The sequence below is a fragment of the Diceros bicornis genome, chromosome 12 (genome assembly GCF_020826845.1).
Source record: "Diceros bicornis minor isolate mBicDic1 chromosome 12, mDicBic1.mat.cur, whole genome shotgun sequence".
Taxonomy (NCBI): domain Eukaryota; kingdom Metazoa; phylum Chordata; class Mammalia; order Perissodactyla; family Rhinocerotidae; genus Diceros; species Diceros bicornis.
In genome coordinates, this window is record NC_080751.1 from 47,236,390 (window position 1) to 47,260,099 (window position 23,710).

A 23,710-nucleotide genomic window follows, 5' to 3' on the forward strand; every position below is an offset into this window, starting at 1 on the left:
TTATCCGTTTTGCTTTTTTCCATTCTCCCCTGCATGTCTGACTGTCCATCTGGGATCACTTCCCTTTACTCTAAGAACACTTAATATTTCTCTTAAGGGAAGATCTACTGGTGCCCACTTCTCTTAGTTTCTGGTTTTCTTAAATTGTCTTTATTTCACCTGAGTGTGTTAACTATTGTCTCTGATATTGAAGTCTAGTTGGCAGGGTTCTTCTTCTTCTTCTTTTTTTTTTTTTTGTGAGGAAGATCGGCCCTGAGCTAATATCTGCCAATCCTCTTCTTTTTGCTGAGGAAGACTGGACCTGGGCTAACATCCATGCCCGTCTTCCTCCACTTTATATGGGACGCCGCCATAGCATGGCTTGACAAGCATTGCATCAGTGCGCGCCCAGGATCCAAACCAGCGAACCCCAGATGCACACTTAACCGCTTGCGCCACCGGGCCAGCCCCAGGGTTCTTTTTTGTTTTTTAAAGTACTCTAAATATATTATTTCGTTGTCCTTTGTTGTTGTTTTTTGCTTAAGTCAACTGTCATTTCTATTGTTGGTCATTCAGTGGTAGTCTGATTTTTTTCTCTGACTGATATTTCCCTTTGTCTTGATTGTCAGCCAACGTTTAGGTTTCTTTTTATTTAACCTTCTAAAAATTCTTAGACCTCCTTGGTTTAATATGTTTTCATCAGTTTTGTAAAGTTCTCAGCCGTTTCTCTTCAAATACTGCTTTTGCACTTCTCTCTCTCTGTCTCTCTCTCTTCTCCTTCTGGAACTCTAGTTATATTGTCAGATCTTCTTTCTTTCTTTTTTTTTTTTTTTTTTTGAGGAAGATCAGCCCTGAGCTAACATCCATGCTAATCCTCCTCTTTTTGCTGAGGAAGACCAGCTCTGAGCTAACATCTATTGCCAATCCTCCTCCTTTTTTTTTTTCCCCCCAAAGCCCCAGAAGATAGTTGTATGTCGCAGTTGCACATTTTTCTAGTTGCTGTATGTGGGACTCGGCCTCAGCATGGCCAGAGAAGCGGTGCGTCGGTGTGCGCCCAGGATCTGAACCCGGGCCACCAGTAGTGGAGCGCGCGCACTTAACCGCTAAGCCACGGGGCCGGCCCCAGATCTTCTTTCTATATTCAGTCTCCTGTACCCTTTCTTCTGTATCTTCCATCTTTTGCTTTTCCATACTTAAGTCTAGATTTTTTTTATGACCCATCTTCCAGTTTGCTAATTCCCTCTTTAGTTATGTGTAGTCTGTAATTAAACCCATCTGTTATGGGGTAAAAAATATAAGGTAAGGCCTTATATTTTTTGCTTCTAGAATTTTTTTTTGTTTTGTTTACGGATTTCTTCCAAAATTTTCAATCTTTTATCTTCTTAAACATAGTAAGCATGATTATTTAAAAATTTGAATCAGAGACTCTGTAATTCTGTTACTATTATGTGTTGTTTCTACTTGTTTTCATGTTGTGTTATCTCGTATGGGCATGGTTATTTTTTATTATGTCCAAATGACTATATCTGAAAAATTGTCTATAGAAATAACTGCAGGCCTGGGATGATATCTTCCCCCAGAGAGCATATTTTAATTTACTCTCTCAGTGTCTGTAGCCACTAGAAATCTAGACCACCTCACTCCATTTTCAGATTTTGAGATGATCTAAAGCTGATCTCTGCAAGGGCTTGTGTTCTTCTAATTGACTCTTTTTAAAAAAAATTTTTTTTATTGAAATGTAGTTGACATATTAGTTTCAGGTGTACAACAGAGTGATTCAATATTTATATAAATTATGAAATCCAGTTCACTCTTCTGTCTAGGACGCAGCCCTTTGAAATGAAAACCCAAAGCAGGGTGGTTCACCAAGCCCAGTTTCTTGCCAAGTTTGGACACCAATTTGTATCCCGTTGCACTGCAAAGCTGTCAGAAACACAGCTCGACCTCTCAGTCGTTCCCTCTGGAATCAGTAAACACCCTCTGGGGAAAAACAGCTCCAAATATGGGGCTCAGCTCCTTAGGCCTCTGTCTTCCTCTGGATGCTGGCCCGGTGTTTCTTCACTATTTTGTTGGTTCTCCATTTTTTACTTTTAGCTCTGCTTTTCTACTTGTCCTCAGTACAGAGTTGGTCCTAATAATCTAGTCCATCGTGGCTAGAAGCAGAAGTCCCCATTAGATACTTTTGTTGTTCCCTTTATACTAACCCCACAAAGAATTTGTCCAATATGTAATGGAACTCAGTCTTCTTTATAGAGAAAGCTCATTCTATTTTCATAGCTCTGAATTGTGTTATATCTATCTCTCTGTTTCTAAAAGTAGTTCCTAGTTTTATTAAGTGTATTAGTAATCTATTGCTGTGTAACAGATTGCACCAAATTTAACAGCTTAAAACAACAAACATTATCTAATAGTTTCTGTGAGTTAGCAGTCTGGGGGCAGCTTAACTGTGTGGTTCTGCTCTTTCATGTAGCTGTACTCAAGACGTTGGCAAGGGCTAGAGTCTTACATGAATACTTGACTCGGGGAAGATCTGCTTCCAAGCTCACTCATGTGGTTTTTGGAAGGCCTTGGTTGCTTGCTGGCTATTGGCTGGAGACTAGCTCCTCACCACATCGGCCTCTCTGTGGCCTCAGCAGAGCAGATGGCTTCCGCCAGTGTGAGTGCACTTGAAAAGAGAGAGAGCAAGAACACCAAAGATGGAAGGTTTTATAATCTATAGTTTTGGAAATAATTTGTTACCACTTCTGCTGTATGCCATTGGTCACACAAAGCAACCCCATAATGTGGAAGGGGACTACACAAGGTGTAAATATGAGGAGGTGGGGCTGATTGGGAACATCTTAGTGGCTGCCTACCACATTAAGACGTTCAGAAGGAATCTAATTGCTCTTATATATGAAAACCTTTCAGCTCTTTTTTTTTTGCCGAGGAATATTCACCCTGAGCTAACAGCCACTGCCAATCCTCCTCTTTTTTTCGCTTGAGGAAGATTAGCCCTGAGCTAACATCTGTGCCAGTCTTCCTCTATTTTGTCTGTGGGTTCTCACCACAGCATGGCCGATGAGTGATGTAGGTCCTCGCCCGGGATCCAAACCTGCGAACCCGGGCCACCAAAGCAGAGTGCACCAAACTTAACCACTAGGCCCTGGGACTGGCCCCAACCTTTCAGCTCTTTAACTGAAGTCAGCTCACTTGTTCCCCCTCCTCCCCCAAGGATAACCAGCCCCAATTCTTACAGTAGTTTCTTGCATAGTGTGTTTTGTCTTCTCTTATTGCCCTAATTGTGACATGTCCTCTCCAAATTTTTCTGCAGTTTTAAACTGCTGGGTTCTAAATTACAGTTTATATTAAGAATGTAGCCTCTGTGAAGACAGACTGCTTGGATTTGAATCCTGACTTCTGCACTTACTAGAGGATAAGTCACTTCTCTTTTTTTTATATGTCTAGTCTGTAAAGTGGGGGTAACATTAACTCCTACTTCATAGAGTTGTTGTGAGGATAAGTGAGTTAATGCATGTTAAGTCTTTTTGAATAATGTTCAAAATAATGAATAATGCTCAAAATAGCAGCCATTCTTAGTAGTATTGTTGGTTTTTGTCATTATTAGTATGGTAATATTTCTCCAGTATGTTACCAATACTTGCCCCACTCTTGCTTAAACCTAGCATGATTGTTAGTTAGCCTTGGAGTGTGGAGAGTTCATACATGGTGCTAGTGTAAAGTCAAACACCCACCTCTTTAGCTTTCCTATTAGTTGGAATGAAAAATTAGTGCATTTTTTCAGTTGTTCAGATGGAGTTTCTTTGGAGAAAAGCAACATAATGATGTGTGTGTTTTCCCAGTGGAATCTGTTTTTTTGTTAACATGTGATTGTCTCTTCCAGTTTTAACATTTTATGTTTCTAGTTTATAAGCTTTGTTACCAATTTGATGAAGAAAATTATCTTTTTTTAGCATGTACGAAAATCTCGGAAGTGTGATCGTATTCTATAATGTTAACAGACTTAAAAATAACTTAGTTTTTCAACTCTTACCCAAAATTAGTTTCTATACTGTAATTTAGGTTGAAATTACTTGTCTCTTTTAATCATTCGAGTGAAGATCTGTTTTGTTATTAAATTATTTGATCCTCTTTCTATATTGAATTGTTACCTGTTTTCTTATTATAGCATTCATATTTCTTAAAAAAAAACCGCTATTGACATGTTGCTAGTTTTGCCTATTGATTTGGTTATTTACACTTAAAAATTATACTGTTTTGAAAGTTGCAAAATGTGATGGTTTAATGGCAAATCAGCAAGAATTTATGTTGAATTATAGTTTTTATTCCTATCCTGAACTAAATTTGTAAGTATCTTTTTTCTTGTTTCTTTAATAGATAGCAAACAATAAAGATGCATTGAGGAAGACATGGAACCCTAAGTTTACATTAAGAAGTCACTTTGATGGCATTCGAGCCCTTGCTTTCCACCCCACTGAGCCTGTTTTGATAACAGCATCGGAAGATCACACATTAAAAATGTGGAATTTGCAGAAAACAGCTCCAGCCAAAAAGTGAGAATATTCTACTTTAATTTTATTTGAATATTTTAACAGTTTTTCAGCAGAAAACTAATTTCTTATTTGCTATTAAGTTCCCCAAATATCTCTTCTAGTTCTTTCTTCTTCACCATGTCACATAATTTAGAGTGTTTTTTCCTTCATACTCGCAATTTCTAATATTAGGTTGGAAAATTGACACTTAGGAAGAAGCGGTATTATCTGATGGTTTCCCAGGGCTTGTGAATGCTGATTACAGTCTTTATACAATGTTTTAAATGGCTGTCATATTTGAGGAGCCTTTTACCTTTACTGAAGGAGTAATTGTACTGTTAGTTGCAAACTAAAGTTACCTGTACTGTTGTTGTAAACAGGTGTAGGCATGTTTAAAATCATCGAACTCCCACCCCAGCCTGCCCCATTGTTTACTAGGTTTAGACTTACAGAGTGGAAGGGAGGGAAGGCTGATTAGGAGGGGTAAGGGACCTCTCTTGGGTCTTGTCATCTGGCCTTGACCCTTTAGGTACTTTCCATACCAACAAAATGTCAAGACTGAAAGGCACTGTTGTTGCCGTCACTAAACTGCTAGTGCTTGCCTTGGCCGCTTGGTTCCTCTCCAAGCATGGACAGGCATGCATTGGTATAAACCCTTTTATCAGTCACCAAGCTAGTCCTGACCCCACTTGGTGGGGTCCTTATTGGAGCTCTATCCCTTCTTCCTTGGGTCACATGGTCCAGAACCCACCATCTGCCAGCAAGGGCCCTTCTACAGTGTCAGGCACTTCTGTTATTAGAACAGCAGAAAGGAACATCAGATAGAGGAGATTACAGAAGTTTTGCTACTAGTAAAGGATATCTGTTGCCCACTTTAAGAGATCAGTGACATTCCTGCTGTGAGTCATACATAGACCAGATAAAATTCTTGATTTATCATTCGTCATCAGATAGCTCAAGCAGATCTTGCTAGAACCAAGTGAATCCTCATATAGATCAGGTATCTTCAGCAGAGAAAAATTATTTCCTGGTTATAAATTGTGCCTTTTGTCTTTCTAGTTCTTTGGTCGCTATGGGCATCACATTAGACTAGAGAATGTGCATATCATCATATATTCTTGACTAAAATTTAGAAAAATATTGAAACAAATTTCTTGCTGGTGATAGCTTAGTAATAATACCTTCACATGTAAATAACACTACCCTGTTTACTTTTGAACGTAAACTTTGGAAATGACTTGAGGAGAGATATCATATGCTTATAAAAAACTGCAATACCGTGTAGAAAATGGTGAGTACTTGACTTTAAATCCAGTTTCCATTAACAATCATGGCCAGTATTGGGCTCTGTAGAGTACTCGTGTACTCAGTGTTCTCAGTAATAAGTAAACTGATGACTTGGACAGTTTCTACAAGTATCAAGAACAGACATATTAACCTTCATTGAAATGCAGGGAGATTACAGTACCATTTATTGAAATCCAACTAAGTGCATGGTCCTATCCTAGGCTGTTATACTTGTAGAATCTCATTCAATCCTGTGAGTATTTGGTATTATCTGTATTTTTGTGTGTTGTTTTAAACATAGAGGAATCCAAAATTCTGAAAGATTAAATAATTTGCCTAAAGTTAGCTAGTTAATGATAGAACTGGAAATTGAATCCAGAAGTTTATCTGTTCAGAGCCCAGGATGTTGTTTCCCCTAAGTGAGGCTATCTCTCCCTTTAGTCAAATAGATTATGATAATGCTAAATGCACTGTAGTAAGGTATTATTACTGAACAAGGATTTTGTTTCTTGAAGCCACAAAAATATGTGATTGGTGTTAGGTAAACTTTTTTATGTGTCTTGGGGTTGAAGATGGTATATTACCATAGCATTGGTATTTCTAAAGGCAATTTTATGACATGTTCAGTCCTACTGTTTACTGAAATTTAGAGTGGTAAAAGTCCTCCTCTCTCTGATTTAGGAGTACTTCTCTTGACGTGGAGCCTATCTATACATTCAGGGCTCATAAGTAAGTATGTGTTTTTTCTTTGTTTTAAATCAACATCACTGTAAATCAGCCTGATTAGAATATTTTATTTTTTTTCACTTATGTATTTGTGTTATGTGTTATTTGTATTTAGTAGTGTTTTTTGTAAATGTAAAAGAAGCTGGCAGGTAATATAACGTTGAAAACAAGTTTACCACTACCCAACAAAGATCCTTGCTGAAATTAAGATTTTATTTGCATGATGTTTAAATGATGTATATATCTCTCTTAAAATAATGTTGTGGCAATTAGGTTCAAATATTATAAATCATGACCTTTTTTTTTACCTAAAGAGAACCTAGATAAAAATATCTGAGGACTCAGCCCGGCAGGGTAGTGGCTAAGTTTGCATGCTCCACTTTGGTGGCCCGGGGTTCGCAGGTTTGGATCCCAGGCACAGACCTATGCACCGCTCATCAAGCCCTGCTATGACGGCATCTCATATATAAAATAGAGGAAGATGGGCACAGATGTTAGCTCATGGCCAATCTCCCTCACCAAAAAAAAAATTTGAGAATTTTTTTATTGTGATCACATAGTGAATGCTTTTTTTGTTTCCATGTAAGCTTAAGGACTATACCTATTTACCTGATTTAACATAGAGATTGGCAAACTTTTTATATAAAGGGTCAGATAGGAAATATTTTTTAGGTTTTACAGGCCACATATTTTCACGTATGCATTCTTGGTTTTAGTTTAGTTTTTGTTTTACAACTCTTTAAAAAATGTAAAACCCATTCTTAGCTTGAAGACTGTACAAAAACAGACCACTGGCTGGATTTGGCCTACAGGCCATAGTTTGCCAACCTCTGGTTTAGCACCAGAAGAAAAATGAACAATGCTTTGATATATTTTTATTCGTTGTATAAAGCAGAAAAATAGAAAGCCATTTGAATAATTCAGCTTTCTTATTTTTAACAAGTCCTATTATCAGATTGATTTTAGAGAATAGAAATTGATTTTTATTTCCCAGAGGTCCAGTGCTTTGTGTGGTAATGAGCAGCAATGGTGAGCAGTGTTATAGTGGTGGCACTGATGGACTGATCCAGGGCTGGAACACTACCAACCCCAACATCGATCCCTATGATTCTTATGGTATGTGATTCCCCAAAATATGAAAGAATAAAATGTTTTCTTTTTACACATTTTACATAGTGTGTATAAGGATAAAATGAGATATTTTTTGAAAATAAATTGGTAAAAGAGAACCATGTCTTTATTTTGTTAAAAAAGACTCTTGTATTTAGGAATCAATTTGATATATAATGCTAAAAGAAAAAAGAAAAAAATGTATTCTTCCTGAGAAAACAGTTCCCACCCCCCCAAAGTCTTATTGATTGGAAATGCTGACTTGATTACAGTTGTTTTTGTCATATTAGGCATCTGTACAGTACTTGATACATTATTACTTATCTGTAATCATATTTTATCACTATTCTTGGCAAACAACTTGAAAGGAAAATGAATATTGACATCATCTTTTTGATCAATTATTGGAGGATGTAGAGGCTAACGATTTTTAAACTCCATGGCACCAAAATATTTAGAAGGCCTTAAAAATTAAGAAGTGGCGTTTAGTCTTGAGAACAGTACCATGAAACATAAATTCATATTATAATCTATCATTAGATATTACCATAAAATCCCTTACAAAAGCTGTTTAGGAATTGACTATTTTGGTTTCCTCTTAAATTCTAGAATTGTATGAAGTGTCATATTTATCATAAAACCATAGTTTATTATCATTCTCACTTCAGATTAATTTTCCACCAAACCTAAGAAATTCAATAAGCAAAAATTTCTCCTAACATTTATTTAATAAGCGTTTAACATATATTTTGTGAAAGGTAAACCTCTTTTCCCTCCTCAATTCGTTTACAGATTTATCTGTTCCATTCTTTTCCTTAACTCCTTTATCTTTCTGTCATAGATCAGTTGTCCTCATTCTGTTCCAAGCCAACTCTTCTCCTTTTGCTCTTGACCTCATTCACTCGTTTCCTTTGAGACTGTGCTCTAATAGCTCTCTCTCCCTTCCTTCCTCTCTCTCTCTCCCCACCCCCTCTCTCTCTTCCCCCCTCCCTCTCCCCCCCCCACCTTTTTCCCTCCCGCGCTCCGCCCCCTCAACTCTGCCGCTCTCATCTTAAGCCTTATCCTTTTTGCTGTCTTTCCATCCCCTCAGCGTATAAATAAACTCAGGTATCTCTCATCCTGGACAAGGGGAAGCCTTTTCTTGACTCCGTTTGCCTCTCTGGCTTATGTTTAGTCTCTCTTTCCTTCATCATCAATGTCTCTTTGGTGGTATTATCTAGAAAACACAGTTGCTAGTTACTAATTCCATGTCCTTTCCCTGTGCATCATCCCTCTGCATTCTGTCGTCTATCTATACCACTGAAATATAACAAGATTATCAGTGGCTACCTAATTGGCAGAACCAACGGGTATTTTACAGTCCTTATTTTACTAGATGTATTGGTTCTCTGAAACTGTGGACCACTGTATCCTTTTTGAAATGTGTCTGCTGTTGCCTTTTTGATACTTAACTCTGTGACAATTTCTGTTCCCTATCCTTCATCCTTCCTGGCATTTATCCAGGCCCAGACCCTAACTCGTTCTTTGCATTGTGTACATATTCCTTGGTAGATCTAATACGCTTTATGGTTTTATATGCTGTTGACTCATGAAGCTCTTCTTTAAGTCTCAGACTGCCTATAGAACATTTCAAAGTGTTTGTCTCATTGTCCATAAATCCACGCATGTCCTTTGTTTATTCTCCCATATGTTCTTCATTAGTTGGTGGTACTACCAGAATTACTCTAACTAGAAACCTAAGAGTTATTCTTGATTCTTTGTTCTGTTTTACTATCCACACCTTATTAATTACTAGTCTTTTTGATATCACCCCCTAAATATTTCTTGAATTTATTCCTCAGCTCTGCCCCTTTTATCACTGCCCTCACTTGGGTCTTCATCATCCCTCTCCCTGTCTACCGAAACAGTCCTTTTGCCCTCAATTGGATTCTGTCCGATCTGTCTTTTACACTACAGTCGAAGTTACCTTATTAAATACTTACTTCACCCTGCTGCTCCTGGGAAACCCTTCAGTGGTTCCCTATTGCTTTCAGGTTAATTTCCAAGTACCGTAATATGCTGTAGAAATGCCACCATAAACTAGCCACTCTTATCTCATCCACTTCCTGTCTCAAACTTCACACTCCAGTAATACTGAATTGCTTATAAATTTCCTCACATATTCTGCTATTTTTCCTTCTGTGGTTTTTGTGGGTGCTGCCTCCTTTGCTAGGAATGCCTTTCCTCTCCTCTTTGCCTAGCCAACATCTGTACATATTAGGTGTCCTTCTCTTCAAGAAGCTTCCATTCATTCCAGTTATTCTTCATGGTAACTGGTGTCTGTCACTGTTATTGTACTTACTTCATTGTCGTTTGAGGACAAGGATAGTATTGTGCCTTAATCATCTATGTGGCCCCAGCATCTGGCATAGTGCCTAAAGCACACTGTATCTTTAATAAATGTTTTATGGTATGACCAAGAGAGGATATAGGACAGATAACACCATTGACGTTTTAAACTTAACATCTGTGGGCCATCTTCAAAGTACCACTTTGTAGAGTCATTATGAGGATTAATAAAGTTTCCAGTTTGACTTTTATCATGAAACAGTGTTAAGTAATCTTCCCTCTGCTCTCTTCCTCCCTCCCCCACATGCACATCATTCACATGTCAGTTTTTGCTGTTTGAGAATTTGGGGATTCCTGTAGGTCTCAATTCATGTCCATCATGAATGTCAGAGGCCTGTTGTTCCCAGGAATAACTGCCATTCATAGTACAGTAGGATAAGTGGCCTAAAGAAGTATTATATCCAAAGTGCTGAAGGAAGTCAGAGGAGGAAAGGCTCTCTGTTCACGTCCTCAGGGACTATGAGTTGTGGTTTCTCTGAAGGGAGATTAAATTCAAATGATTTGTGTTAATGTGCTTTTTTAAAAATCTAGACAAATGGAAGGAGAGAAGGGAGGGAGAAGGAAACACCTAATTTTTTTAAGGAGAAAAATATGTACTTTTCAATTTTAATTTATAAATTTTAAACTCTACATTTGCAAATTTCCAAGTCTGTTTTTAATTATTGCAGCATTTCAGAATAATAGAAACTAGGAAGCATATTTTATACTGTTATTAGGTGCTTTTGTTTTTATATTTTATTTTTTATGGAATCTAAGAACCTTTATGATTTGGTTTTTTCCTCCTAATTTTGCATTCTTGCTGTTTTGTATAGATCCTTCTGTATTAAGAGGCCCTCTGCTAGGCCACACCGATGCAGTCTGGGGTTTGGCTTATAGTGCGGCACATCAGCGTTTGTTGTCCTGTTCAGCAGATGGCACTCTCCGTTTATGGAATACAACTGAGATTGCTCCAGCCCTAACTGTATTTAATGATAATCAAGGTACATACTTTTTAAAAATTATTTTACTGAATCTTTTATGAAACATATTATTCTAAAAGCAAACAAGCAAGCAAAGAAATAAGTGATTCTACAAACTGTTTAAATTTAATTGAAGAGTATTTTAAGCAATGAAAGTATATTTGTTTGAGTTTCCAACTTATTATGTATAATTTTTAAAAACAGTATTTGGTGAAAGAGTACACATTAAAAAACTTTTTTTGAGATATAATTTATATACAGTAAAAAACAGATTTTGAGGATACATTTTAATGAGTTTGAAATGCATAACTCAGGGGCCGGCCCCGTGGCTTAGCGGTTAAGTGCACGCGCTCCGCTACTGGCGGCCTGGGTTCGGAACCCCGGGCGCGCACCGACACACTGCTTCTCCAGCCATGCTGAGGCCGGGTCCCACATACAGCAACTAGAAGGATGTGCAGCTATGACATACAACTATCTACTGGGGCTTTGGGGGGAAAATAAATAAAATCTTGGAATGCATAACTCTTGCACCTATCAAGATATAGAACATTTCCTTCACTTCCGCAACGTTTCTTTGTGTCCTTTGCGGTCAATCCCCTTTCCCCATTCCCAGCCAGAGGTACCCACTGTTGAGATTTCTTTCATCATAGATTAGTTTTGTCTGTTCTAAAACTTCATATAAATGAAATCATACAAGGTACACTCTTTTTGTATCTGGCTTTTTCCTCTCACTGTAATGTTTTTGTGATTCATCTATGTTGTAAGTATCAATAATTTATTTTTATTGTTTACTAGTATTTCGTTAAACTACAATGTGTTTATTCATTTACCTCTTTTTTTTGACTGTTACGAGCAAAGCTGCTATGAACATGCATATGTTTTTTTATTATAGGCGGGTAAAGACCTAGAAGTAAAATTGCTGGGCTTTGCAAGTAGAATTGTGTGTTTAACTTGATGTGAAGTTGCCAAACTTTTTCTGAAGCGATTGTGCCGTGTTACACCACTGACAGCAATATATGAGAATTCCAGTTGCTCTACATCCTTAATTACTAATCCTTAATGACCATTTGCTGTAGGCAGTCTATTTAATTTTAGCCATTCTGGTGGGTGTGTTTGTGGTTTTAATTTTATTTTTTTGGTGGCTAATTATTTTGAGTACTTTTTTATGTGCTTATTGGTCATTAATATATCTTTGATGAGTTGCCTGTATTTGATATTTATATGACCTACCAATAAATAACAATTTGAAATTTTATTTTTTAAATTCCATATTTTTGATGAGTTAGAATTCTTAATAAGAGATGGGCTTTTAAAATGAAGAATTCTCCTGATGCCACTCTAAGTTCCAGGTTGAGGTAGAAGCAGCAAAACTTATAGTCCATACATGTTTTCTATTCATTTTCTGAATAAAGGCTTGTGTTCCGTGAATATATTAGCTGAGTAACAGGTAGAAGATGTGCTGAACAGGTAAGGAAGATAAAATAGGCTAGGACTAAAAGTAACAAAAGAAATAATCTCCACTGAATGGCTGTGAGCTAATTCTTATTCTAATGTCGAGCCTTATTTACTTCTTAAAGAAATCATGCCACTATTTGTTTTGCTATATTTTAAGCACATTGTCAAGTAAACGCTCTGATTGCCGTTCTCTTTAAATATGTTCTGACTCTTTTAGAATTGGGAATCCCTGCCTCTGTGGATCTAGTGAGCAGTGACCCGAGCCATATGGTAGCATCATTCAGCAAAGGATATACAAGCATCTTTAACATGGAAACACAACAACGAATTCTTACTTTGGAATCGAATCTAGATCCGAGTATGTATACCACTTTAAATAGTCTGTTTGGATCAATTTTTAAACTTTATCAAAATTATAACCACTGGAGTCAGCTATAAAAAATGCTTGTCATTATGAAGTGTTCTGCCTCCTAAATCACAGAACATGGTTACTTAGAAGGATATAATAATTTACCGTTGATTTTAAGACTTTGGGTTAAGTTTATGCACATTTATAAACTATACTGTTTGAAATACCATTTGAGCTATTACAAAGAGGAGTCAAGTTTAATTTTATACAAAACAATTAGTTTTCAATTCTGTTTGAAGAAAATAATATTTATTCTGAATATAAAGTAAATCTATTTTTCATAATTTCATTTTTAATTAATTTTATGTTAATAATATAATTTGACACAGCTCGGTGCCGATTAGAATATAGATTAAGTTCTGCCTCTCAGAATCCCAAATCTGAAGCTACTTATTGGATACGGAAAGTCAGGAAATAAATAATTTCTCAGCTTGTAAAGAAGATACTACAGAATCTTTTTGGTTTTTGGCTTTTTTTAACCATTGCTTTTTGTCTTAAGGCTTAATCCAGACAATCAGAGTTTAGGTTACAGTTGGTAAAGAAAACTGTATAGATATATACTGTTTTTTTTTTTTGTGAGGAGATCAGCCCTGAGCTAACATCCGCCAATCCTCCTCTTTTTTTGCTGAGGAAGACGGCCCTGGGCTAACATCGGTGCCTATCTTCCTCCACTTTATATGGGACGCCGCCACAGCATGGCTTACCAAGCAGTGCGTCGGTGCGCGCCAGGGATCCGAACCAGCGAACCCCGGGCCGCCGCAGCGGAGCGCGCGCACTTAACCGCTTGCGCCACCGGGCCGGCCCCTATACTGTTGTTTTAATCTGAGAACTAGCTTTAAAAATAATTACCATGGTGTGTGTGCACACGAGCATTTGCATGAATGTGTGTGTCTTTCTCCCTTCTCTCTTTTTCTCTCAAAAATTTCCTTCATTCCGGGGCCGGCCCGGTGGCGCAAGCGGTTGGGTGCGCGCGCTCCGCTGCGGCGGCCCGGGGTTCGCTGGTTCGGATCCCGGGCGCGCACCGACGCACTGCTTGGCAAGCCATGCTGTGGCGGCGTCCCATATAAAGTGGAGGAAGATGGGCACAGATGTTAGCCCAGGGCCGTCTTCCTCAGCAAAAAAAAAAAAAAGAGGAGGATTGGCGGATGTTAGCACAGGGCTGATCTCACCAAAAAAAAAAAAAAAAAAAATTTCCTTCATTCCATTTTGGCTTTCTTTATTTTCTCTTCCCAGTCAGTTGTCTTTTGTTTTCTTCTGGTGTCCTGTGATGAATGTTTCGGAAAGTAGATATGAATAGAGCTTTGAACGATTTGGATGTAAAAGGGAGAGACAAAAATTCAAAATTGAGATAATGGAATAGGAAAAGAGAATTTTTTTCTGCAAGAAATATAGGTTTTAGACTCTCAGTAAATTTAAAAATTATGTTCAAATACGTGACTTAAAGCTAAGTAGTAAAATTAAAAAGCCAATATGAAATTTTTTTAAGATGTCATATTTCTAGGAACTGCATGAAAATTCAATAGACTATTGTTTTTAGCTATATTTAGCTGTATTTTCTATTATGTGATTCACCAGTTTTTAACATTTTGCCACATTTGTCACGTTTGCTTTATCACTCTGTATGTGTGTATAATTTTAAATTCTGAACGACTTACGAGATGTCGTACCTCTATATCCCTAGATCCTTTAACATGTAATTAATTCCTAAGAACAAGAACATTCTCTGACATAGCACATTACGTTATCAAAATCAGGAAATTTAACATGGGCACAATGCTGTTGTCTGAGTTACTGTTTACATTCAAATTTGCCAGTTGTCCCAATAATGTACTATATTTTTTTGCTGAAGAAGATTCATCCTGAGCTAACATCTGCTGCTGCCAATCTTCCACTTTTTGTAGGAAGATTGCCCTGAGCTAACATCCACTGCAAATCTTCCTCTTTTTGTATGTGACCCGCCACCATAGCATGGCCACTGGCAGACGAGTGGTGTAGGTCTGTGCCTGGGAACTGAGCCCAGGTTGCTGAAGTGTAGCATGCCACACTTAACCACTAGGCCACTGGGGCTGGCCCTCATGATTTTTTTTTTAACTTTGATATATCTTAAATTAGTGTTATCTTTATGTAGATTTTTCCTTGCAAAAATTACCTTAACAAAAATCACTAATTAAACCTAAGTTCTTCTTAATGATTGATTTCCTTTTGATAAAAGGCTTTCAGGAGGAACTTGTGATAGTTTAGTACCAGTTTTGGCAATTGTCTGATTTGCATGAACTATCTGATTGGGTTAGAGGTAGAAGTTAGAACAGGTACTGGCTTTGTCACATGATTTTTGGGGAGTCACAACTTCTTCTGGACCTTGGTTCATTCACTGTGACTTGGGCCTAATGACGTGGCTTGCCTGTCTCATTGTGCATATAATTGAAATCTCTTTGAAAACTATTAAATAGTGCACAAAAAAATACTATTAGGATGCTGTTTTAATATTTCAAACATGATAGACTGTCAATGATTACCGTTTCTGTTATGATGAGAAAGAGAAGATTAAAGAGTTAAGAAGCTCTCTTTGTCATTTTTTTTTTTTCCAACAAGAAACTTTTTTTCAAGAAGAAGATTGGCCCTGAGCTAACATCTGTTGCCAATCTTCCTGTTTCTTCTTTTTTTCTCCCCAAAGCCCCAGTACATAGTTGTGTATCCTAGTTGTAGGTCCTTCTAGTTCTGCTGTATGGGACGCCGCCTCAGCATGGCTTGATGAGTGGTGAGTAGGTCCGTGCCCAGGATCCAAACCAATGAACGCTGGGCTGCCGAAGCAGAACGTGCGAACTTAACTGCTATGCCACCAGGCCGGCCCCAAGTCATGTTTATCTTTAGGTGATAACCATGTGATAAAGAGCTCTGTATCTAGAAAGAACTGAGATTTAAATTTAGGAATTATCTACGTGTAAGCAATGATGGAACTTTATTGAAGTAGCAGAAATATCACAGAATATTGTGGAATGAAAAATGTCATTGTTTCTAGGCTAAGCCCTAGGTGGCACCATAGATAGCCGGTGGTAGAAAAGGAAATTCTAGTGCTTAGGTACCTCTAGATTTGTTAGCATAGTATTGCTCAGGTGATTCTCATTTCCTAACATTGAAATTCTTAACACAATCGCAGAATAAATGAACTAAAGACAAATTAAAATTACATCATTTACTTAAGTAAGTATTCAGTTCTCTTTTGTTTGAAGAAATAGTAGCTTTAACTAATTTGTGTTGCTCTTTAATTTTTTTCTTTTTAGCAGCCAACTCCTCTTGCCAAATAAATAGAGTCATCAGTCATCCCACTCTTCCCATCAGCATCACTGCACATGAAGACAGGCATATCAAATTCTATGATAATAATACAGGTAAGAATTTATTAAAAATTGATTATCGTTAAAGCAAAATCCCCACTATAAGTTGGCTAATTTTGCTGTCTGTCAGTGGCTTTATAGTCAGGCAATAGGTAGTGAAACACAAGTACTCTCCTAGTTCAGTTTCTGTTCATTGCATCCAAATCTGCTAAGACTAGTCTTCATGATAGCATATAGAATCATCTTGGTTTATTTAATAGTAAGTAGATGCTATATTTTGGCCCTAGAGCCAAGTTTATCACTAGGAACACAATGAAAAGTTCATTCAAATACCAATGAAAACGATCTTTTGCTGTGACTATATTGGGGAAAAGTGGAAACATGTTGGAAGTAGAGGCATATGATCATTATATTTTGTTTAAAATTGTTCAGTTTTTGAATGGCCTTAGTGTTACAGTCATTTGTTTTATTTGTTTTTCCATGGACTAATCTTTTCTGTATTATAATACTGACTGACTGATCCTGATGAATTTGAATTGGGGCATGGGGGCTTTCCCTGTTTTTATTGGATTGCATTTCACTAAAGAAAATTCCTGAGGAGCTGTAGTGGGAGAAAACCGCTCTGTATTGGCAGCCATATTTACCTGAGTATCTGCTAGTGACTTTGTAAATAAGTTGGCTTTTGCTGACTTTGCTTAGCTGCGAGTAATGAGTAATTTAATATTTTTAATTCCTTTCTTTATATTGTTTCCACCAAAATTGTGGCCAGGTTTTCTCTCTGTTCCTTTGTCTTTGTCTCAGTCTCTTCTGCTCTTCCCACAACCCATTTAATTTGCCTATAGCTAATGGATACAAAGTAAATGGTTAATTATGTCTGAGTTCAAGTTAATGAACATGGCTTAAAGGAATATTTGTGTACAAATTACTGACTTCCATATTGTGATGTGAAAGACAAAAATATAATATGAAATTTGAGCTTTTGTTTCTCATCGTTACCATGGCTAGAGCGGGGAGGGAGACGCGTGTTGATTCAGCTGATGGAAAAAGCTATTGATGCAGTAAGTACACAGAGAGGGATGACTGGAGAAACCAGTGTAATGTGGCAGCTGGCGTATACTCAGGATGAGGGAAGCTATTAATAAAGAGTAACAATCTCTTTTTCCAAAGGCAAACTGATCCACTCGATGGTAGCCCACCTAGAAGCTGTTACAAGTTTAGCAGTTGACCCTAATGGCCTGTACTTGATGTCTGGCAGTAAGTACCTCAACTATGGATTATTTAGTTATCCTTATTATTTTCATAGTAATGTAATTTTTCCTTTCAATTTCTTTTTTTTTGATATAGGTCATGACTGTTCAATACGTTTATGGAACCTAGAAAGTAAGACCTGTATCCAGGAGTTCACAGCTCATCGGAAAAAATTTGAAGAATCAATTCATGATGTAGCTTTCCACCCATCCAAATGCTATATAGCCAGTGCTGGGGCTGATGCACTGGCTAAAGTCTTTGTATGACACATTGCATCATCTTCACCTTCTAGCTCTTTATAAATAATCAACTGCACAAAAGAGAGACAGAAGACCCGGGCAAGAATCATCCTGTCCTGCCCTTTGTTCTGCTGAAGGAGCACAGAGAACATTTGTTAAAGTATAGTTTTGCAATTCGTATACTGTTTTCTAAAACTAAGGTTTGTTCAGGTTGCTGCAAGCTCAGCTGAATCTGTGAACCTGAAAACTGTTTCAAATTTTCCCCAAAATAGGAGCGTTTATTTCTGAGGTGGTTCTAATTCGCTAGGCAGGCCTAAGCGAACATAGGTTTAGCTTGTCCCTATTGAGTAAATAGGGCACACTATAAGGGATCATTAAAAAACTTGATGGCTGGGAATGAGTAGAGGAAGAACAGAAATTTAGACCTAGTTCTCCCCTGAGAAATCTTGTTGAGCACATTAGGTAGTCAAAACAGTAATCTTCACCATATCTGTTGTACTAACCCCTATGTGCATAATGAGCAGGCAGTGTTCAAGTGAGTTTTTAATTTAGCTCTCCTTTTAACTGTTCACATAAAGCGCCTGGCAAAGCATTTTACCTGTTAGGGGAAAAAAGAGAAATGCAATAATATGTTAAATATATTATTCAGAAATACTAAACAAATATTTAGTTTCTAAGCAGATTTCTATATTGTATTACATTTTTGAAATAGATTTGGTACCGTTCTCAAGTTTAGCTGTCGAAAACACTCACCATTATGAAGAATAGTTGATAGAGTCTGCTTTTACTAAAGGATTTAACTTATTCAGGTTTAAGATTATGTTTATTTTTAAGGGCAAGGAGGGCATATCTTTATAATAATTTCTATTAATTTTAAAATTCACTTTATTCATGTGATATTTATAGTACCAGAGTGATTATTTCATATCAATGAAATCTTACCTTTCAGTGATTGAAAAGATGGAAGTTATTTGCAAGTACTCATTTATCAAAACCTACGTAACCATGCTTCAGATGATCTCTGCTCTTTCTTCTTTGTCTCTCATATTCAAATTATCTGATACCTGCCAAAAATAGTTCATAATTATTATGTTTTAACAGTCCAAAGGGTATGGTTAACCTCAGGCAGCTGCTTTTGCAGAAGTACTAAATAAAGCAAACGTTTCGTACCCCAGAAGTCCTTCATTAATATCTCCAACAAGAAGAAACTCTGGAAATTTGGATGGAAAAGTTCAGTGCGTAATATTGGCTAAAGAGTTCTTTCTCTCTTTCCCTCTCCCCACCCCTCTTCCATTGTTTAATTGGAATATACAGCATGTTTTAATGGGCAGTGAATCAACATTGTGTCTGGGGAAAACCGTGTCTTAAAGGACCAGGGTTCCCGGAGCTCACCTTGCCTGTGACCTACATATGGCCAGCTCTTGGGATTCCCATGACCTCACTCTCTGGACCTGGTGTATAGACCTCACGCCTACAACTGTCTCACCTCTCCTCACACTCTCTTCCTTGTTTGCCCAAAACGTCAGAGACCAATCTAGAAATTAGAAATAAATTAGTAATGCCCAACTTTTCAGCGAAATGTATATGTAATAGGCTCTCAGACTTAAAAAAATTCATATCCATAAGTATTTTAACCTTTTAATATAATTCCTACGTTTCTATCTCCGCACATATTCCATCATCATAACAGTGGCACTCTGATGATGTGTACATCTACTCATTGAAGAAGTATTCTGGTGGTGATATGGATAATTGACAATTTTTTTTTAAATTTCTGCTTGTCTCTGGAATTCTGCAATATATAGGCAAGTTTTCTTTAAAGACCTGTCCTAAATTTACCTAATTGATAAACAGATATACTTTAATATTTTGACACAGCTGTCTTGTCATTTCATCTGTGCTTTGGTTAACCGTGGACTCAAGGGATTCCTTTGTATAATCAAATGGATTGACCTGGACATGAGCTACCAGGTGAATGTTTATATTCCCATACAGATATAGAATTCCACAGTGTGTTTGATGAATTCCTCTTTTGGTTCTTCACAGAGGAAAGAAATGGTGTTGCTAGCCTAACATATAGAACGATACTGGAATATTCCAGTCAGGTGCCCCTACTTGGCGTATTTATAATGAATGACTACAAAGTTGTTGTTCTACCAGTTATTGTTTTAATTACCTTCCAAGGTCTTCAGTGCCTGCTTTACTTACGTCACTGAAATTCTCAAAACTAAGATTCCCTTCATCTGCATTTTATGCCTCATGGTTAAAATTTTTCTCTTGGTGAATAGAAAAGACCAATGAGATGTGTAGAGTGTAGTGCAAATGATGGAGCTGTTGAAAGTTTCTAAAAGTCAGTGCTGTGCTGTTAGAGACTGTACACAGAAGTTCTTCACTAGCACTGTATGATATCAGCCTAGAAATGAGCCAAAGCTGTCTTCCAACCAGATAGAAGCATATACGTGTCTGATTTTTCCCTCAGCCTGTTGAAAATTCTGTGAAAACTCACAAAATGAACAAAATCAAGATTCAAACAGTCATTGAAATGCTTTCATAGTGCTTGACTTGTAAATATTTTGGATGAAATGTATTCGAATAGTGTGAAAATCAGCAGATGTGGGCCCCTGCCTTATTTTCATATGCTATGGATACATCTCTGGGAGCTTGCAGCACCCTTCTCAGAACTCAGCTGTCATATGGAGCTCATTTGCTACTTGAACCATAGATATTTAAAATAAATGATATAATGACCTTCAGTATTTTTCTATTGAACAAGTTTAGCAATTTTTGCCATAAACAATTAGTTATGCAAAGTATTTAGCTTTTATAATCATTTTAGTTATGACTAAAAGGGGGGAAATTGAGTGCATCACTGATAATGACCTTTGTGAGAAATTTTTTGTTTATCTGACTTTCATTCCTTCAGTATTCTTGCTATAAATTTCTTTTGGAGATAATGATGAAGATTTATTTGAAAATGTCTAAAATGTATGTATATTTTATAAATATATATTATATATATTGAGGGAATATATATAATATATATAGACTATATATATATATATAAATGGTAGGTGCATTTTACTGTTTTGTATTTTCATTTTTGGAAGTGGTGTACACAGCAGGTAATGATGAGTATGATGAGTGTTGTGCTGTTTGCTTTTGCAGTATAATATACAGTTCTAAATGTTTAAATTACTGTATATACTATATTCATTATAGGCTAGCATGCTTGTTTTAAAAACTGTCATTCTAGTTTATTAAAATCTGAATGTAAGAAAACCTGGCTATTCAAATGTGAATTGAAAAATATTCCATTCTCAGAACTGAACTATTTCCATTGAACATTCAAGAAGGCAATAGCTAGAGAATGAGAGGTGCCTTTAAAAAAAAAAATACAAATGCAGCCTTACAGAGAGGATGGGGATTGGATTTGGGGTGGGGGGTGTGAGAGAGAGAGAGTGTGTGTGTTTGCCTGTCTGTGAAGGTCCTAATTTGTGACCATCAGTGTCTTTTTAATGTATCTGCTCAACTTCTAGGACTTCAGGGGACATTTCATGCGCTGTCTTTGTGCTCTTCTGAGCACCATATATACTTTCCAAGAATTTTGAATGTGAATTTCTAGAAATTTCAGTAGAGAAGAAAAAAATAATCTTTCATTATAGTCAGGTTCGGATAAAAGGAAAAATTACTGGTTCACCAAAATTATGGGATCTCATTAATAGTGGCTAAGTAAATGTAATTTTTAAAGGCTTACTTTTTTAGTACTTCATATGTTTCCTGCTTACACAAGAGCATGTCATGAAATTCTTAAGTCATGATGATTCAACTAGTATAAATTATTTTTAGATTAAACACTTGAACTAAAATTCCACCTAAGAATAGTATTTAAATGGCATCTTTCATATCTACCTCTTTGTCATTGCTGGCACTTTCACTCAAGCAGATCTCTATGACATCTGAAATAATGGTTGGATGCAATTCAAAAATCTATGTTGGTGCTTTTCTCAGGCTTTGTCATTTAAGTTATATTGAACTAAGATGTCGTAAGTCAGATTGAAAGACTTAGAATTAATTTTGGTTTTCTTTTGAAAGAACTGCTTAAAATTTATCATCGATGTTGATAGTGAGTGGAAGTAATTAATCTCTGGTTAGTAGTATGTCTGTGTGATGTTTTCAACCAAGAGCCAAACTATTATTGAATTTACGTGGAAAGAGAGTTCTGAGTATAATTTTCTTCAGCTTACTTTGAAAGCTATTCTTTGAAAGCTATTTCAAGGCTGTTAAGTACATAATCATTAATTTTATTTACTCAGAAATTGCCTCTGTTACTTGTTTAGTTGTTTATATCATCGCAATACTTTTAAGTGTTGGACACTGGGATTCAGGTTGTGCAAAAGTAGTAGTTGACAGAAATTATATGTATTTTTTTGTGAAATGTATCAATTCCTAAAGTTCCTTTTAGGGGAAGGTCCAGAAAACTAACCATATCTGTGTTTGAAAACAAAGTACAGGTCATTGGTAAATGATTTGAATCATTTTTACTTTTGCCACTGAAAGCTTTTTAAATTGGCCATATCCATCATCCAGCTGGATCTCCACATCCTTGTAAGGGACACCAGATTGACAGAGTATTTAACAGATTGCATCAGTTTTTGTTTTTGTTTTAATCTAAAAAAAGTGAATGTTAGGCCAAACAGAGATCCCTAGATCCCACTTATTTATTCTAGCAGTATTCCTAAAGTGGTGCTTAGGGGTCAGAATTTTCTGGATCTTTGCTAGTCAAACTTCAGATTTAATTTAACTGGGACCACTTGCTTGTCATCCCTCTGCAAATTAGAAAGTTATTTTAATTTAGATTAACTCTAATGTCTGCCTGGGTTTTTAACAGGCTGTGAACCTTTGAGTGCCTTGTTAATGTAGGATGATTTTTCCCTGGTTGTGTGTTACCTCCTTTGTGAAAATGTCTCAGAGAATGATATTTTAGTTGACTTGTAGAGAGCTACTAAATTTGGTATTGTCAGCAATCAGAAAGTCTTCAGTCTACCACATACCTCTCTCTCTATTTTCTTCTCATTGTTTGGCTGAAGTTTGCCTCTTGTGAGAAACAAATACAATGCCCCCTCTCCACACGTTTTTTTCCGATCCAGATTGAGGTATCCCCTACACCCATCCCAACTATGTGATCTAATACCTGTTTTTAGGAGGAACCACTTCTTTGTAATCCTGAAATCTACTGGTTGTTTTATGTCTTCTCAACTTCAGTTTACTAGAGCTGACCTCAGGGCATCATCAGTTCAGATTCCTAAAGAACTCCTTTTCTCTACTCCCACCCCCCCAGCTGGTGAGCTCTGGGCCAGATTGTTTGATCTTCAGGTCTTTTAAAATTCAGTTATAAAATCAATTAATGTAAATTAATCCAAATGCTAATTTTTGTGGTGCAAGAAGTTTCTTTTGTAAAATCAGGATATGGATAAGCTAATTAAGATACCCTTTTTTGGTGGCTCTAAGTGTATTATTTGTTTTTAAATAAAATGTACAAATATAGATAATGTGCTATAGGTGTCTCATGAATTGAAATATTTGTCAGATTTGGAATCTAGTGGATTTGCAGTTAAAATACTTTAATACAGCCTGATTGTGTTTTTTAGGGGGGAGGTAGTAGAGGGATTCAGAGAAATAAAAGGGTATTAGACAAAGTAGATGTGACTCCAAAGTAATGAACCAATTTTAGTTATTGATTGTGCGGAAGGTGGAGATGTTTATCATAGAGAGTGTGGACCTTTGGAAAGCCAGTAATATTAAAATACATAAGATTGGATCAATGATACTTTCAGGGACACACGTATATTTTTTCAAGTGTTCAATTACATATTTTTAAAAAATTGTACACAGACACATACATATATAAATTTAATGTTTTTATTTTTTCTTGGTTTGGCTACTTAACAGACAAGCATAAGCCTTCCCCTTCCCCTTGTTCCTTCAAATCAACGTTAGTTTTCAAGGGTTTCCCCTGCCCAGAACTCACAATCTCTCTGTTCCA

General features: G+C 36.7%; 1 protein-coding gene across 3 annotated transcripts in view; it reads left to right on the forward strand.

Annotated features, from left to right (window-relative positions):
* The window catches only part of STRN (striatin), a 94,192-nt gene extending 75,356 nt beyond the window's left edge, over positions 1-18,836 (forward strand). For all 3 annotated transcript variants that reach the window (XM_058551433.1, XM_058551434.1, XM_058551435.1), the window contains 8 exons: positions 4,357-4,532; positions 6,480-6,527; positions 7,519-7,640; positions 10,835-11,002; positions 12,654-12,794; positions 16,127-16,234; positions 17,348-17,434; positions 17,525-18,836. In XM_058551433.1, the coding sequence (XP_058407416.1) occupies positions 4,357-4,532; positions 6,480-6,527; positions 7,519-7,640; positions 10,835-11,002; positions 12,654-12,794; positions 16,127-16,234; positions 17,348-17,434; positions 17,525-17,694 (1,020 nt within the window). In that variant the 3' untranslated portion in view covers positions 17,695-18,836. The remainder of the gene's footprint in view (positions 1-4,356; positions 4,533-6,479; positions 6,528-7,518; positions 7,641-10,834; positions 11,003-12,653; positions 12,795-16,126; positions 16,235-17,347; positions 17,435-17,524) is intronic.
* Positions 18,837-23,710: the final 4,874 nt, after the last annotated feature.